We start from the raw sequence: 18731 nt of genomic DNA on the forward strand, positions 1-18731 counted from the left end.
TGTGGGAAGAAAAGAAAAAGCAGTATTCTAAGCCTGTCTGTTCCAGGGGCAAGTGCTTCGTTTGTATCTGGTTACTGTTTTTATCCTGTGTGAATGGGGAAAGCAGGCTAAATGGCTCATCAGTATCACAAATCTTCATACCACAGGTCTGCAGCTACAACTGCGGAGCTCTTGCATTCTACCATACGATTGCTTCTGGTAGCTTCTTTGGCTGTTTTAACAAATACAGATACATTGCTACTATTTTAAAAGGCTATTCCAGAACTTCATTGCTTTGGTGGTTAGTCAAGGAATTCTAATGAATCCTCTCTCAAAATCTTTTTTCTAATCAAAGGTAAAGTTGTTTACAACAATTTAAATGTTTTGATCTGGTGTTGCTTTTTAAGTCATTTTCTCTTCGCGGTGTTTCCTTTCTCTGCCTGGCTACTTTGTATGGGTAGACAGCAGTGACATTTTCACTTCTCAGATTTTCTTTATAAAGGCAAAAATAAATCTTCTAGTAATCTCGTCGTGGATGTCTTCATTACCATCCTAGTAGCTCTTCTCAGAAGCTCTTGCAACTTAAGCTAACATATTTTTATTATCACTGTCTAGAACTCAGCACATGATATGGTGACTTTCCATGTTAATGGACATGTTTTACCTTTTCTATTATTCTTTATTCTGATATTGTTATTCTTCTGATATTGACAGTACTTCCTAGATTATGTCTTCAAATGCAGATACCAGCTCTGTTCTCCGGAGTCACAAAATATCTTAAATATGATTGATTCCAGTGTACACCCTTGAGTAGTAAATTTTGCCTCCCTTATAAAAGTTCCAGTAAAAAACCATTTATTTGTACAGGTTAAAAGACAATTCTGTAGGTAAGGTGAAGTTAGTGCTCATAGCACAGAATGTGAAGAGACTGAGGTCGGTCCTTTTTGGGCAATCACAGTGCCAACAGTCTGCAAAAGTTTCTTAAGTACAATTAGTTGTCAGAAAACATGTTATCAAGAAGGTTGTAAGCTGGAAGGTGCACCTTTTCTGATGAGACCACCACCAGAGGCATCATTTCTAAGACAAATAGTTGTACACCAGGAACAGAACTTGGATTGTTAAATTTAGCTAACAAAATTGTTTTTTTAACATGAATTTGGTCTCTAGTTTATTTTAGTGAGATTTATACCAGTCACCCAAAGAGGGATAGGTGGTCTATTGAACATCTGCACTTACACAATTTAAATTTCTGCTATGGTATGGGTAACAGTAAATTGGAAATATTTACTGGTAGGGAGGCTGTGCAGGTGACCTAGTTTTACAGCTTTGGAGCTTTGAAGAGCTACAGACTGCTGGAGCAGTCCAGCAAAGTAATTCTGTAAGTCCATGTGCTGCTCACTGAGATGATAACTTGTAAATAGAGTTACACATGTGTAGAGGCTAAGTGGTTATATGTTTTAACTGAAAACAGAAAATCTTAACTTTCAGTTTCTGAAAAGTTTCATTAATCTGGTATAGGAATATGCATTTACCTGTAAAGCAAATAAATGTAAACAAGAGCTTCTCTTCACAGTGTTGCTTTGTTTTACAGCAGCAAATAAAAGTTACACATACAAGGTGCAAGCTGCAATTATGTTAGTTCCTGTTATTCCATATTTTAGATTGTTTACCCTCATTTGAACAAATAGCACAGTATTTCTTACTAGAGACTTTTCAGTTATTTTGAGTTGTAAGATGTTTGCAGCCATAAGAAAATTATGTCTTTGATAGTTGTCCTACCTAAAAAAAGACACCTGTATCTTGCCACTAAAAATACACAATGTTTGTTCTAACTGCAATCATTTCTTCAAGCTGCTAGACCAGGAAAGCGTTATTAACTGCACTTTCTTAACTGATGTGAAAGTGCTCTACCAATGTAATTTACAGGGGAGAAGAATGTCATAGCGAGTGGAGGAGGACATTTTAATCACTTTAATGGTGTCACATGTAGAGTTAATGACTCCCTTTGAGTCTATTTAAAAAAAAAAATCATATACTGTTACTTTTGCATGTGATTAATGTTGTGCTCTTCATATATTTTCAAATATAACAAACTTTGATTCAATGGTATGGCATGCATATTCACTTTAAGTTAGAAATCACCCTTCAAAATATGGGGAGGTGCTCCTAAACCAGTGAGCAATTTCAATGTTTTTGTGGCTGATTTGGGAGAAGATGTGAGACACAAGTAGCACAAACAGCATCTGGGAGCTTGTGGGGGAGGTTACATTTCTACACTAAAAAGCATCAGTTTATTGGATAAAATTCAACTGGCTTACCTCTGAGTCAAAATTTTTTTCCTGAGCAACTGAATAATGTTATAAATACTCTGTGTACCAGGCGAGTTCCCTTTTCATTGAACACTTTTTCTGTTGATGTCCAGTCTCTTTGCTTGACAAAAGAACTCCACCTGTGTATTAGCCGTATTTTTTGCATCACTTGAGCTTCATTGCTTTCATTCAGGAAAACAATGTACAGTGTTGTATACAAAGTAGAAATATGAACACTTCTGCAATCATATGTCTAAGATGTTTGTTCACCTGTAATCAGAAAATCAAGCAAAATTGACCTGCATGAGGAGACTTCCAAGGAACAGTTACGTGTTAGACAGTGGTATTCAGCTATTCACAGAATCACAGAATGTTAGGGATTAGAAGAGACCTCGAAAGATCATCTACTCCAATCCCGCCGCTGGAGCAGGAACACCTAGATGAGGTGACAGAGGAAGGTGTCCAGGCAGGTTTTGAATGTCTCCAGAGTAGGAGACTCCACAGCCCCCCTGGGCAACCTGTTCCAGTGTTCTGTCACCCTCACTGTGAAGAAATTTCTTCTCAAATTTAAATGAAACCTCTTGTGTTCCAGTTTGCACCCATTGTCCCTTGTCTTATAATTGGTTGTCACCAAGAAAAGCCTGGCTCCATCCTCATGACACTCACCCTTTACATATTTATAAACATGAATGAGGTCACCCCTCAGTCTCCTCCAAGCTAAAGAGCCCCAGCTCCCTCAGCCTTTCCTCGTAAGGGAGATGCTTCACTCCCTTAATCATCTTTGTTGCCCTGCACTGGACTCTCTCCAGCAGTTTCCTGTCCTTCTTGAACTGAGGGGCCCAGAACTGGACACAATATTCCAGATGGGGTCTCACCAGGGCAGAGTAGAGGGGAAGGAGAACCTCTCTTGACCTACTAACCAGCCCCTTCTAATACACCCCAGGATGCCATTGGCCTTCCTGGCCACAAGGGCACAGTGCTGGCTCATGGTCATCCTGCTGTCCACCAGGACGCCCAGGTCCCTTTCCCCTACACTGCTCTCTAATAGGTCATTCCCCAACTTATACTGGAACCTGGAGTTGTTCCTGCCCAAATGCAAGACTCTATACTTGCCCTCACTATATTTTGGTAAATTTTTCCCCACCCAACTCTTCAGCCTGTCCAGGTCTCGCTGGATGGCAGCACAGCCTTCTGGCGTGTCAGCCACTCCTCCCACCTTGGTGTCATCAGCAAACTTGCTGACAGTGCACTCTATTCCCTCATCCAAGTCATCGATGAATATATGGAATAGTACTGGTCCCAGTACTGACCCTTGAGGCACTCCACTAGATAGAGGCCTCCAGCTGGACTCTGCCCCATTGACCACAACTCTCTGGCTTCTTTCCTTCAGCCAGTTCGCAGTTCACCTCACTACGCGATCGTCCAGTCCACACTTCCTCAGTTTAGTAGCAAGGATGCTGTGGGAAACTGTGACAAATGCTTTACCGAAGTCAAGGTAGACCACATCCACTGCTTTACCATCATCTGTCCACCTGGTTATGTCCTCATAAAAGGCAATGAGGTTGGTCAAGCACAACTTCCCCTTGGTGAAGCCATGTTGACTGCCCCTAATGACCCTCTTATCCTTGATATGCCTTGAGATGCCACCAAGGATAAGTTGTTTCATCAGTTTCCAAGGGATGGAGGTGAGGCTGACAGGTCTATAGTTACCGAGGTCCTCCTTCTTGCCCTTTTTGAAGGCTGGAGTGACATTTGCTTTCCTCCAGTCCTCAGTGTTCTTAATATTCCCTAGTATTTTTTTCAGTACAAGTTGGCGAATGTCTTCATAATAGAATGAGAACACAGTCTGTCAGATATAGTGAAAACTCTGATAATTGAAGTTCTTAGGACACTGTATTAGAAAAGGAAGATATACAAAAAATGCTTTTCCAGACAGAGTGTAGTTTTGGATTGTATTGGGGCCATTTTACTCAATTAGAAGTTTTCTTCATTTCTGAATCTAAAAACTTTAACACCTTCAGTGCTATTCTTGTGTTTGAACTAATAAATTCTAGCTTTAGTTGCTGGAATTATTTTCTACCCTATATCCCATTCCTTCATCCCTCTTTGTAGAAAACAAGGCTTACTGAGGATATTGGGATATACAGAATATCTCAGTTCCGTTTAATTTTGACTAAATGGACTAGAAGCATCACTAGATCTTTAGATGTGCATTTAGCAGAATTTATAACTCATAAGCTCCATTTCACATGGTTTTCAGTATTTTTGATGCTATATCTACAGCTGTAGTATCCATATTTGCTTTGAGCCTCTTAGAAGCAAAATTCATCCCTATTACTTTCAGGAACAAGCGACTCAGGTTGTAAGGACTATTTGGCTGCGGACCACAAGAAATGTGCAAGTGACTGACCAGCAAGATTTTGAGGCATGTTTGAAATAACTGCATAAAGATTTCTGGTGGACTAGCAACTCTCACAACTCCAAGTCTGTGTCCTGCCAGTTTCAGATGAAGTTACTCTACCAGCAGCCATCTATTAAGCTTCCACAGAGAATTATGCTCCATAACCAGCAGGCAGCTCTAATTTTGAAATAATGATGAATATTATGTTTCATTTTCCAGCAAGGACTGTTTTTACAATGGTCACCAGACTTGCTTCTCCTGCCTGTCTTGTTCTATAAAGAAAAAGTATTTTTTGTCCATGCCTGAAATAGAATTTTAGAAGTTGTAGCACCTAAGTTTCTCATAAATATATCGTTATTATTGTTGGATCCTAACTCTCCCTTGGGAGGAAAAGTTGAGTGGTTTTAGAGTCTGTGTCCACTTCTGTTCTAAGGTTAATAAGAAAATAATTTGTCTCTGCAGAAGTGGAATAAATTTCAGGTAACCCATGTCAGTGTCCTTCTGCTTTTCTAAGCTGATACAGACCTATGTTAAAGGATGTTATAAATGCATTATCAATTCCTGCTCTTCCATAAGAGTATAGATGTCTCAGGAGCTGCTTCGTGGTCTTGCTGTCAACTGACTTCTACATTTCAAGTGGAGCTCAGATTTTTGTCTGGGATTTGACAATGCAGGGGAGAGAGATGAGGTGGTTAGTGCACGGTGATCTCTCTAGTGGCCACTTGAACCATATGGCTGCAAAATGGGGGCCAGAGAGTGATGAAAACTATTCAGCCAGTTTTTCTGTGTAACTGTTTGCTGTACTGACATATTTTCTGAACTCTAAACATTGGAGAGGATTTAATAAGATACCAATTAAAGGTGAGCACCTGAACTTTGCAACCACCAATAAAAATATATTCTATTCCTTTGCATTTCACCAGGCAATATGCCAGTTTTCTGTTACATTTATATTTTTTACGTATTTAAGAAAATATTTGAAAAAAGGTATTTTTGGGAACAACAATACATGGCTCTTGAAAAACCCTTTTGTATCATAGAAAAGTATGATAGTTTAAAGACTGTGGGGCATTAGTATGTGTTTTAAGTTTTTGGTAGTGTTAGCCATTTACATGCCTGCATTAGCATATACAAGGCAGAGCATTAATAGGATGACAGTGTGACAAGACAGTTTGACTTGTCTAACTAGGAAGGTTTTTGTTTTATGAATAAATATATATCTATATATAAGAATATTTTTAAGTTAGCCATGCGATGGAAATTCAAATGTTTAAATGATATAGGTGAAACAATTGTTATTGTTCTGAATTTATCATTTTATGCATTGAATTGTTTCTTATCCTTTGTTCTTAATTGACAGAAGTTGTGTGTTCTGGGCTATGTTAGGAAAGTCTATTTTCATTAAATGAACTGCACTAGGGGTTATAATCTGTAATACTAAAGTCACTGAGGTAGGAATAGGTGTTAAATACTTTATGACAGTAGAGTAACTTGAATGTGATTATTGAAATATGGCTGGCAATTTTTTCTTTTTTTAAAGAGAAAGCAAATTTGTGACTATTGTAGTATGTTCAGGTAAATCAGCAAACATGATAGAGCTTTCAGTTTAGAATCCCATATGGTGGTGTATATTATTTTGTTTTCGTGTTCTGGTAATATTAACTCACTCTCATGCTTGATTTCACTTTTTGCCTAATTAGATGTGCAGCTTTGACAAATGACATTCTGCTTCGCTCCAGCCAGCTCTCCTGACCTTGTCATTATTACTGATGGGTACATGTAGCTGCTTCAGGCAAAATAAGCAGTTATGCATTTTAGGGACTTTATGATTTTGCTACTTACTCTTTTCTTCTTCCCAGAGCAGTAAAAACTGGAGGGCAGCAGTTGACTTGTGTGGGCGGCTTCTAACTGCACATGGTCAAGGCTATAAAAAAAGTGGGCTACCTACTAACCATACAACAGATTCTTTACAGGTATGTCTAAAGATACACCTTTGTCACATTTTTCCAACAATACTCACAGTGGCATGGTTTTTAACACAATCAAACTTCTTTTCCTAATTGTTACCTGAAAACTGAGCTTATTGAAGGATTGGAGCATGTAACTTTTTCTGTTTGCTTATGAAAAATAGGTCTTCATCTTAAACAAAATATTTTTAAAGTAAAATTAGATTTTAAGAAATGCGTAAGATTGGAAAAACAAAAAACAGCTTGATAATTCTTACATGCAAGTCAATTTAGAGAGGGTGTTCTAATGTTGAAGCAGGCTAGTTTTTAAACTTCATCTTCAAAATCTCAATACCTTTACAAAAAATTAAAACTTAAAGCATCAGTCCTGTGTGTTTTGTTTTAATGATCATATGAAAATATTCTGTTAAAGAGCATGTAAATATAAATCCTGATTCTTATCAGTAAGTAACATAGAAACCCTTTACTCAGCTTTATCAGAAACAATTAGAAAGTTGAAATTGTATTTGGATGTGGCTGTGACTGAAGCTGATAACAGACCTGGTCTTTTCCTTTTTTTATATGTATTAATTTTTAGCTGTGGTTTGTGAGACTGGCACTGCTGGTAAAACTGAATCTATTCCAAAATGCAGAAATGGAATTTGAACCATTTGGGAATTTAGACCAGCCTGATCTTTATTATGAATATTACCCTCATGTATACCCCGGACGAAAAGGTAAGATACTTGATTTATAAAATGCTTTTTATTTTTGTCATTTTTACCAGTCATTATAAAACAGTGATTTCAGGTTTTTTTAATTCTAAAGCATCAGCGAAATTTGGATTATTTCTTTTCTTTTTTTTTCCCCCCCCCACAGAAGAACATGATTAACTACTGTGTTAAAGTGTTGTTTGCCTTATGGAGGTAGCGATAGGGAATATCAATAAGGGGTAAAACTATTCCATCACAATTTAGGTAGGCAATGTATTCCATGATGATGATACAGTATTGATTTCAAAGAGGAATGTTTTTGCACAAGTAAATATAATAAAGCAGTTTAGTTCTAGGGTATTGAAATTTTAAAAAACCCAAACTTTAAGTTCATTTTAGCCAAAAACAGGCTATGAAAGGTGATGAGTTTGTGGAAACAGAATCTACAAGCTTTTCCTCTTCTTCAGTTCATCCAGGTACTATCAATATACTATTTTTAACACTCACAAGTCCATGCACACGTGCTAATGCAGGTATTATTTCCTTGGATTTCCCGATTTCTAGGATTATTAAAAAAAGAGATAATTTGATTATTTTCTTTACTAAAAAACAATAATGCACACACTAAAACTGCTTAAATGTAATATTATTTGCTTAGTAATTGTAACTAAATAAAAAGTAGTAATTTACTATGTATCCCATACACCACCAGTTTCAATTCTTTGTAAGCAGTTTATAAATGCACTACTTTGCACTGCTCCCAGTAGCCCACAGGTTAACCAGATAGTTCTACTACCCAGGATATAGAATCACAGAATGTCCTGAGTTGGCAGGGATCCACAACCATCATCGAGTCCAGCTCCTGTCCCTGCATATGACAACCCCACAGTTCACACCATGTGTCTGAGGGTGTTGTCCAGTCTCTTCTTGAACACTGTCACGCTTGGGGCTGTGACACCTCCCTGGGGAGCCTGTTCCAGGTCTCTACCACCCTCCAGGAGTCTGAATTTGAGAAATTGCTATTTTCAAGAGCAATTTTACTCTTGTTCAGGCTATTTTGAAATTTTATTTTTTCTAAATCAGTTATTTAGAAATAAATAACTCTCTGATACAAATATAAAGTTGAGTGATCTTACTGTTCTTTGACTTTCATATTTGAAGTACAATGTATAATAAAATGCTTGCAAGTAACAGTTATAATATGCAGCTCCTCTCTTGGAAAAAGTATAGTGCATTTTGCATAAGATGCTGGTAATCTCAATTAGGAGGAATGTAAAGATACAGAGATGATGAGGTCTCTGAGGAAGGGAAGCTGGTGTCAAGCAAATTTAGGATCTTTTGCAGAAGATTTTTTTCATCTGTTTAGTGATGCAAGGATCAGGTGTAGCCCAGCAAAGCCAATGTGGACTGCCTAGAACAAATCCCCATGACCTTACTCATGCTTCAGGCAATCACAGGCAAAAATTTCATGGTTTGCCTTGAATATATTCAGTGCACTGGGGAGGAACTGTGTTATTTTTAACAGCGAGGGTTTTGGTCATCAGATTGGACAGTTCTTTGGATCTGGTTGTATTTTGGCAACTTTGCACATAATGCAGTGCTGCACAGGAGAAGTCATCTTCCCCAGGCTGTATGTGTGTTTCCACATCTTTTTCAGTATTAAAAATAAGTTATTTTGCCTAAGAAGATAATCCTTGCAGGTCATGTCAGCTTTTGAGGCGTTTCAGTCCTCGTGCCGGAGGGCATAACAGGTCTGGAGAGTCTGGCCAGCTGTCACAGGCACCTGTGACTGAACCATCTTTGCAGCAGCCACGCAACCACTGTAGCTCCCTCATATGAGTTCTGAAGGTATCTGTGGTAAAAAGATGAGCATATGGAAAATATTCTATTTCATTATTACATGCCTCAGTTTATTTTTAACAATTGATCATACCAACTGGGACCATAATCTGATCATCAGTAAAGAAAACAAGATCAAGGTCAAATGGAGCTGACCTGCTGGTTGTAGATATTTAATGTAAATACAATGTGATGAAGATGTGGGAACAGCTATCAAACCTTCCTTACGTAGTTGTGAGGAAAGAGAGAGATGTTATTTGCAGGGATGTAGGAGAGAACAAGCAATTCTCTTCTGGCTAGCATGAAACTACATGGTGCTGGATTATGGATAAAGAAATGTAGTATACATGCATCGTTAACTAGCTAATTTAAATAATAAAGTAGATATAAATCACTCATGTTTTGATTGGAATGTATGAGTATGAATCCACAATACACTGCTACTTGGTAATTTTATGTATCATTTTGTGGCGTAACAAGCATAAAAGGAGGAGTTTTGTTTCAACAAGTTAGTTTTGATTCATGGTATATAAATGGAATAAGCACTTAAAAATCAATTTAAGAAATGAGAGTATAGATATAAATAATGTACACATTAATTGTAATACAAATAACATTTTGCATCATTTCTTTGTACTCAAAATATTCATAATAAGAAATGTGATAAATTAGAAAGTTTTCTGTGTTTTCTATGTTGAAGTAGGGGAAGCTTATATACCTGAGCTTCTTACAGTGGTGATGATAGTCCCTCACCCATTAATCTCTTAGAAATATACCTCAGAGCATTTAAATTCCAAGTAAATGTATGAGGAGTGGAAGATATTTTTTCCATTAATTTAACTTAACACGGGCAATACGATCCTCTTAATTTTCCTCTTTCCCTTCTGGCAATGCTACTAATCTCTGTTTTGTGCTGAGGTTTTGTATGGCATTTGCAGCCATGCTGTGTATGGATCCCATTACTGTTGTCTTCACCATGGCGGTAAGATCTCATCTTTCTGAACCTTCCTCGCCTGGTTTCCACAGTCCCCTCCGGTCACCTCCATGGCCTGTCGGTGTGCACCAAGTGGGGGGATCTGCTGGGATCCTGGGGTCAGTCAGGGGAGTTGGTTAAGTCACTCTTTGGTCATTCGTGTTTGATGCGGGGCAGAGAGCAAAGCATTCTTATCTTCTAGTAAAATGTTAAAATTATTCAGTTATGGATTTATTTGTTCTAAATTAATCTCCAGACAGAAGCCAAAAAGTCCAATTATATATATAATTTTTTTGGTTTGTAATAGATACTTAGGTCAGGAACTCTGTTCCAGATTGCTTCCTGCACATCTCCATTGTACTCTGTGGGGTATATAAAGCTGAATTTTTGTCATCCTTCTCATAACTAAAGAATTTCAGGGCTTTTTTTTTTTTTGGGGGGGGAGGGGGGGTGTCTTTATATTTACACAGTCTGACCCACTTCTGTTCATATTATTTGTTTCTGTGTTCCTCATGATACTTATAAACTCTCTCATGTGGTAGATCAGCTAACCTGAGATATCCTTTGCATTGGTAATGCCCATGTGTTTCTGGAAGAGTTAGAGCCAACAATTAAAATAGAACATTAAAATGCCATTTCATTCTTTTTATGAGATAATTTGGTCTTGTTTCTGGTTAATAGACCAGTACATTGCAGGAAACTTAATGCTACCAAAATCAGTGTTCTAAAGCTTCAATAATTGAGAATAATTTATTTTGAATCATGAAGGAAAAAACAGCCAAACTTGTGCGCAAGTGAAAAAAGGCCTTTTATTCCCCTGACCAGAGGTTTATATATGTACTTTGCTCTTTCCATTATCCTTGTGATGACACAGCATCATCTGTATTCCTCTAACATGAAATCTGTCTTGTGTTGTCTGGTGCAAAGTGCCTAAATAAGGAACATATGTTTAAATACTTAGTTGTATCTGCTCTAGAAACCAATTTCATTCATACTGTACACCTTCCCATTGACTTTGTTGCTAATTCTAGCATCAGGTTTTTTAGTGTGGCTGTGTTGCAACCATAGGTGGTATGGTATACCTGAGTGTGTGCTGCAATATTCTGGCACTTCCAGGTGGATAGTGACAGTTTTTTAAAAAATAATTATAAATGTAATGTATATATTTCTCTCCAAGTAGTGTGTCTAGACATCACACCTATTGCTTTAGCATGTTACACTAGGTCTACATTACTTTATGACTTTACTGATATCCACTGTAGTTCAAGTTTTAGCAGAAATACATGAAAAAATTGATACAAAAATAATTGGCTGTGTGAGTTTTCATTTTTAATGTGTCCTTCTTTACTCAAGGAGTGTTCTTAATTTGTTTTATATGCAGTTTTGAAATTCAGATCCCCGTAAAGGAATCCTATCATACGTGGTCTCGAACTGTCACTCAAACCCATGCTGTAAACAAGTTTTCAGTGCTGATGTCTAAGGTGAAATGTAATAATAATAATTATTGCATTTAATAAGCTTATAAAATAGCAAAAGACATAATAGGAGACTTGTCATATGCATGTTGATGCAGAGATGCTGCTCTTACTGTGAGGATAATCAGCCAGAATTCAGCTGTGATAGCCACAGAAGGCATTTTACAGACAGGGGGCTGTGATACAGTGGACTGTGCGCAGTGCAAGGTCAGCCTGCTTGGTCCCAAGCTTGGTCCTGCTGCTCCGTGTCACTCTGTGCCGTAAGGAAGGACAGGCATGGATCGCAGAAATTACCTCCAATGCACTTTCACAGTAAACATAGTGATTCCCTTACAGTGACATTTGGCCATTTTGAGTTTACTGTTTTCCTTTTTTTTTCTCTCCTACTTGTCCATGTAGTGGGGGGCAGCCTTGCTGAAGCTTCTTTTCCTTTTTTCTCAGCATGGTTTTGGATGATGCTATAAAATAAAGGCCTTTTTTTTCCCATTGTCATCCACTTTTGGTTAGTGAGAGAACTGTAGCAGAATGGGAAGTGGTGTGGGGAAAAAATTAAAAAAATAAAACAAATTAAAAAAATAGTTTTCTCATATGTTATCACAAATACTGCTGTGCCTGAACTTACAGTCCCATCTCAGACTGGTTCAGTCCTGGCAGTTGCTCAGAAGAGTTCTTCGTTCAAGCTCATGTTGGGCAGTAGAAAACACATTAAAGCCTCTAGAGGAACTGGTTTGCCAATTATTTTATTTACAGTACTGTGTACATCTCTCTGTTGTCTCCTTAAATTCGCTGTTCTGTTGCTTCAGAGCTACCATCTACCTATGAAATCAGATAATATGACTTGAATAAATACCATTCAACTGTTGTGGTTCCAGTTGGCTATTCAGAGTAGTCAGACTTGCAAATACAATTTTTTCTAAAATAACAGATATTTTAGTGAAGAAATGTATGTATAATTTAAAGAGGGTAGAGTGCTGCTGAAGTATTTAATTGTGCTTTCTTTGCCAAGGCCACGTGGTCTCATAGACAGTATTAGTTTTACACAGTATTTCTTTAAAAAGCGAGAAAGTAACTTATTTCTAAATTCTACCTTACTACACTTACCAGTAGCTAAGATTTATGGTGATCTCTTTGCGGTAGGGCAATTGTTGCAGGTTTTTTCTGCGTTCTTTGTCTTATGTTTTCCTTGCTTCAGTGCAAATAACTCCAGATTACTGAAAAAGTGTTTTTGAAAACTTTCAAAATCAAATCCTAATTCAGAATATCTGTGTTCTTAGGTCATGTGCAATTAAATTGTGTAGTATATGGAAACATGCAATTTCAGGTACAATTTTCAAAACATTTTCTTCCAATGACTACAAACATTTGGGCTCCTATCTCTTCTTCAGTCTCTCTGGAATGAAAGTAATAAGAGCTCGGAAGCTGGTCTGTTGAATCTGGATTTTTAAGTGTACTTTTAATTGACAGTGAGACTAGGATTCAAAATTACTACAACATCACTCTTTAAAATCTCCTTATCAATTATACCAATATGCTATTGTAGAAGTATGTAAAAGTGTGTGCGAGCATAAAAATGCAAGGATATACATATTTCGGTGCCTACATATGCATAAAGCAGAATATCTTTCTGAAACTGAATTTTCTGTAGCTCTTTTACCCAATGAAGAAAGGGTTTGTTTTTTATTGCCATAAGATCACACTTTCTACTATCAACAAATGATAATTTGCCCTACTACTACTTTTCGGTATTTAAGATTTGTTGAATAAGCTGTAGAAGGCAGATCAGAAAGCCTTCCTGGTTACTTATTTTGCAACAAGAAAATACAGAGATAAAATAGGTAGCCAGTGGAATACTCTCTTTTTTCCTACTCTAAAAAGGCTGCAGAGGAGGGCTGCAGTTCGAATTTGATTGACATGAGGTGATGTTTCTCTTACGACAGTTATGAAAATGTGCAGCTGTTCATAAATAAATAGAAATTGAAATCAGTGGTCTTAGAAAGTTTTACCTGATCTTACTGTTTATTCCATCTGTTCCCATGCTTTTGGAGTATCCATTTTCCTTTCAGCAGACCTTTTTTCACTTTTTAGTTTTGCCTTTTGTATCATGATTATATATGTATATCAATGAGATTAATTCATTCCAAAGTGACAATCAAAAATCATATTATTTGAAAAAGATTCTCTACTGAATTTAAGAGTGAGAGCTGAGAAAAGAAGTGTTAAACCATTTTTCCATTATGAACTTTTAATAGATAAAATTATTATGGAACCCATAAAGAGGAGCAACAGAGGTCAACTGCAAAACATCAAGATAGAATAAGACTTACTTAACTTAAAAATAAAATTTTAATACATAGCAGTAATTGTAGGGTATTGTCTTTTGTTGAAATCGTCTAAACTTAGTTGACGTGGTTTTGCTGTGTAAGAGGGTTTTTCTTCTTTAGAAATCAGCCCTTCACTGCTTTTCAGTAAACATTTTAATTACAGGATATGCTGCTTGTTTTAAATATCTCCTTGACATGGTGCCTTGTTAAATTCAGTACTGAGTGAGATATAATAGAGGACATGAGTTTGATTCCAAATAATTTTGCAAAAGGCGGCACATGCCCGAATCCAGTGTTTATATAAAATTCTTTCATCCCTGCTGGGATTTCACAGGAATAGATATGCACAGTTATATAGGAGCCTATTACAAAGACATATGTGTTGTGCTGTGTCCCTCAAACATGTGGCCTAATCATAAGCAAGGAGGTGAAACCTTTCAGACAATATAATGTCATTCTTAATCTAACAAGCACATGTATGACTGTTACAGCTTAGCGTTAATGTAGTCGATCTTACTTTCTTGTTTTGTTTTTTCCCCAATGTAACTCTGTTTATTGAGGCAAGCATAGGTTTATCCCTGCTCTTAATCTGCTTTTTAATTAAATTTTGTACTCTGAATTCTACAACCTGCCTTTCAGACTTGGGTAACACTGTTATTACTGATCTACTAGAGTCATCAACAAACGTCATGTATGTCTTCCCAGCTGTTTTCTTGTTAACCTAGACAATGTAAAATGAAAATTACAGTGTTTTCTAAAATCTCGGACACACCTTTTTTACATCTCAACCCTTTTTCATTTGTCACCATTTTAATATAAAAATGTTAGGGAATGCTTACCAAAAGGTTCAGCTTCTGTGTCTTGCAAGACAGAGTGGAACCTCTGGTTTTGTAGATTTGTGTGGAGTTTCCTTTTCTGTCATGTGTTTTTTAACAGGAATGGGCTCCTCCCCACTGTTGTTTTTTCAGCAGAAAAAGGCTCAGTGAGGAGCCTTTGATGCAACATGATATGGTGACATCGTAAAACAACAAATCCATGTCCTTTTGTTTAAACCAAAGTTCTTGGTGAGTTCTTGGTGAGCTCAGAGTTAACTGTTCCAAGTCAGCACTTTCTGTGATTCTCTTATTTTTTGCTTTTTACCTTTTTATCAGTGAACTGATGTGGCTTTGATGAAGATTCACGAGAGTCATATTACAGTTTTCCTTTGCCTTTTCCATCTCCTCCTCACCCCATGAAGCTCTGCTGGGCTGCATTTCAAACCCATCATGGTCTTAGTGTTCTCTTCCATGGGTCGCACAAGGTTCACCTTGCTGATTCCTGCGAGAACAAAGGTTCATAACCATCCACCCTGTGAAAAGATTTTTAGTAATTTGCTGTTGCTTCTCTCAGGCTCTTACTTGACATTTTTGTTTCAGAGAAGTTCAAAGGTGATTGTTCCATTTTCTTAGTTTGAGAAAATAGCAAATTCAGATTTTGGATGCTGGAGACAATATGGCAGCAGTGTACTTTGGGGAAGGGAGTGTTGTCAGTTTTTACAACTGTTAACCAGGAGTTACGGAATTGTTTTGATGAGCAGATCTCTTCACATGCATTTTGTATCACTGCAATGTATTTCTTCTTGAGAAGTGAATGTAAATTGTATTAGCACTTTATATAATAGCACTCATTGAAAGCTTTACCAAATCTAAAGTAAATTTATCGTCATTTTTTATAACCAGAAAATCCATTTATTAATTTAGGAACTCAGATATATTTTCTATACCTTGTATCATTTAACTGAGAGACAGGAGTGTACTTACTTGGAGACAGGAATGTATCTGGGAAAACATACTTAACCAAAAATCTCAGAGTTTCTTTTTTGTAAACAGATTATTTAAGGAATAAGTTTGGATGAGTGACTTGGATAAGCAGGTTTTTTATGAGCAATTTGCTCATCTGATTTGACTTGAAGTTACAAAATACTGTTTACATGGAGTGGTAAGACAGCCTTGCCAGTGGTAAAAGATCATTTGTTTTGTGTTTTCCCCAGTTACCACATTTGTTTGAAAGCACGTGTACAGTTTTTTACTTTCTTCAAAAAAAAAACAAATCTACTATTCAGAAGAATTACAGGGAAACTGATGAAGAGGACAGAAACGGTTGGTGTTTCTGACGTTTCAAATAAAGTTAGCAGCCTGTTTAATAAGCAGTAAGTAACACAAATTCTCTGGACAGATTTGCTGGATGCTCACAGTAAAATTTCTGGCAGGATACTAGTCATGTCATGACTTTCAAATAGAAAGAGAAGAAACAGATGCTAGAGTTTGAGATCTTCCTGTGTGAAACAGCAATATAAACTGGTTTGAAAAGTCATTACAGTGAGTACCCTTACACTGTTGGCCAGAAACTTCTGGCTCTGTTTGAGAGACCTGTCATCACACTTGATGTACCTACTGAGGAGAACACTGCAATGCTTTTTGGTCACATGCTCTGAAGGAAATACTAAGTGGTTGAGAAAAAATAGATTAATAAAGTACATTTCAAAGTAATATAGTTCTGAATGCCTATTACAACTGAGGTCTTAGTTATGATAGGAAATAAATCAGATTGTTATGGAGTCTAAGTTGGCCTGGAGTCACATTCATCATTCTGACATCCTCTGACACCACTTCTGATGATGTAAATTGGTAATGGGTTATTCCTTCCCCTCGCATGGATCATAATAGTGCAGCTTCATTCAGTAAGATATAAGATCAATACTTTACAAAATATGCCATGCTACAAAGTGTTTTACAATACATTATATAAATTTTATAAAAATGGATAATGCAAGACATTTCATCTGTGCTCCATTAAATATCCGTCTGTCCTTATGTTGAGCTGTTTTGTTACCAGTTCAGTTTTTCTATATGAGTATTTATCGAGTTGACCTTCTGCCGCATTTTACAGGAGACTGTTACAATACAAACTTGTTCAGAGTTGAAAATGCTGAACACAGTCATTAACCAAAAATATTGCTAAAACTTTAGATTCCTTTTGGTTTATGTCCTGGATTTTTCAGAGCTTTACTGATGAACCAATTTTTTCCATTTTATACCTTTGCCTCAGAAGTCCTAGCGAATGCAGAAGTAGGTGCATGGTTCATGTATTAGCAGTAAAGTAGGACTACTTTGTCCAAAAGGACAGTCCCAAACTATCTGGTTTTAGGCACTGCTTTTCTTAGCAGGATTACTGTTGGGTGGTGGAGTTAGTACCGGGTCACCAGAGGGGTGGTAGAGACAGAACCAGCCACAGGTCACGTTGTTTTCTTTAGGTTTGCAATGCAGGTTCTTAAGCTCGCAACATGTCTACAAAGCAATTTTTCTGTGTTCTGGCATGGAATTTACTCTTAAATTATTTTTGCCTTTCTTTTCGTTGTTGTTCAGCCCACATGTGATCTCGTGTCATGCTAAGTACTAGTCAGGGTACATATATAAAATATTTCACATCTTTTGTTACAGGTTGAAGAACCTTCTCTTAATAGACTTTCAAAGACAGTTTTGTTTTCTTAATCTCCGTTCCATGTTCATGAAACTCATGTGTACATCCGTTATGGGAACAGAGCAGTCATGGAAGCCATGGGGAATATTTAGCACTGGTAAAAGAGAATTTATGTAGACGTAAGTGGCTTACTCTGAAGGTCATTAATTAGTGAGTTTTGTGATTAAAATTTTGTCAACCTTTAAAAAGATGTCTAGAGGCAGTGACTCATTGTATATAGCATTTAACTCTTTGACATAAAAGCCTGTTAAGAACAGGTGCAAAAGTCTTTCTAAAAAGGTCCTGAGTCCTATTTTTGAGAAAAGGTGAGGCAAGCAGTGACTGGAGAGAAAATCCCCTTAGGATATGTCTAAAGTAAGAAAATATTTTATATTAAAATATTAGAATTGTAGGATGGTATTTTGTGAGGCTATTTCCCCATTATACTATCTCTGGTTTCTTTTTAATAATAGTATTTAGTTTATGTTCAGTATTGCCTGTGTGTCAGGATATGCAGTTACCGGAAAGCAAGACATTGCACACACTGGGAGTCCCTAAAGCCCCTGAAACTGCCCTTGAAGTCACCCAAGATGCTCATGAACTTAAGAGGACTGGATCTTTGGTAAATATTATAATAATAATGAAGATAAAAGTAAACTAATTTGAAAATAAAGAAATTTGGTTTTCTCCCCAAATATTCCTTAAAATTCTTTCCCTATTCTTTGATTATTTCAGTAAACCAGAAAATACACAAAATACACCATCTTTATGAAGGTCAGTCGCACAGTATAGAGTAATTTAGTAACTGTCTGTGGAAGAGTGAACATAAATGAAGTAAAACTCAGACTAAAGTCATCTTTGGAGCAATGGAATGGTCTCTGCTCAGCATCATGGCCTCAGACCTTTACACAAGCATATGGATATTAATAGAAAAAAGAAACAAAAAAGTCCCAGAGGACTTAATATATTTTTATATTTAATGATTGTATTATAGTATTTTTTTTCTTCATTATACCATTTTTATTTCTTTTCACTCATGTTGGTTTTCTGTTTTGTTGGTTTTTTTTTTTTTTTCCGTACTATAGGGGCCCTTCATATTGGTTTTATTTGGAAAAGGATTACATGAAGTGGTTTTGCCTGTGCTGGTTATATAACTTCTTCACAAGGATGCTTTTAAGGCCAATAATTTAATCTTCTTTCTTCTGCATTGATTGTAAAATATGCATAAATATTAAATGTTAGGAGTAGTGATGTATGTGCAACTTGAATAAACTTCT

General features: G+C 36.8%; 1 protein-coding gene across 3 annotated transcripts in view; it reads left to right on the plus strand.

Moving 5' to 3' along the window:
* TRAPPC12 (trafficking protein particle complex subunit 12) overlaps nucleotides 1–18731 on the plus strand; it is a 52421-nt gene that overhangs the window by 9347 nt on the left and 24343 nt on the right. For all 3 annotated transcript variants that reach the window (XM_082050084.1, XM_082050085.1, XM_082050086.1), the window contains exons 4-5: nucleotides 6549–6662; nucleotides 7234–7372. In XM_082050084.1, coding sequence (XP_081906210.1) covers nucleotides 6549–6662; nucleotides 7234–7372 — 253 coding nt within the window. The remainder of the gene's footprint in view (nucleotides 1–6548; nucleotides 6663–7233; nucleotides 7373–18731) is intronic.

The sequence above is a fragment of the Streptopelia decaocto genome (assembly GCF_964273445.1).
Source record: "Streptopelia decaocto genome assembly, chromosome: 3".
Classification (NCBI taxonomy): Eukaryota; Metazoa; Chordata; class Aves; order Columbiformes; family Columbidae; genus Streptopelia; species Streptopelia decaocto.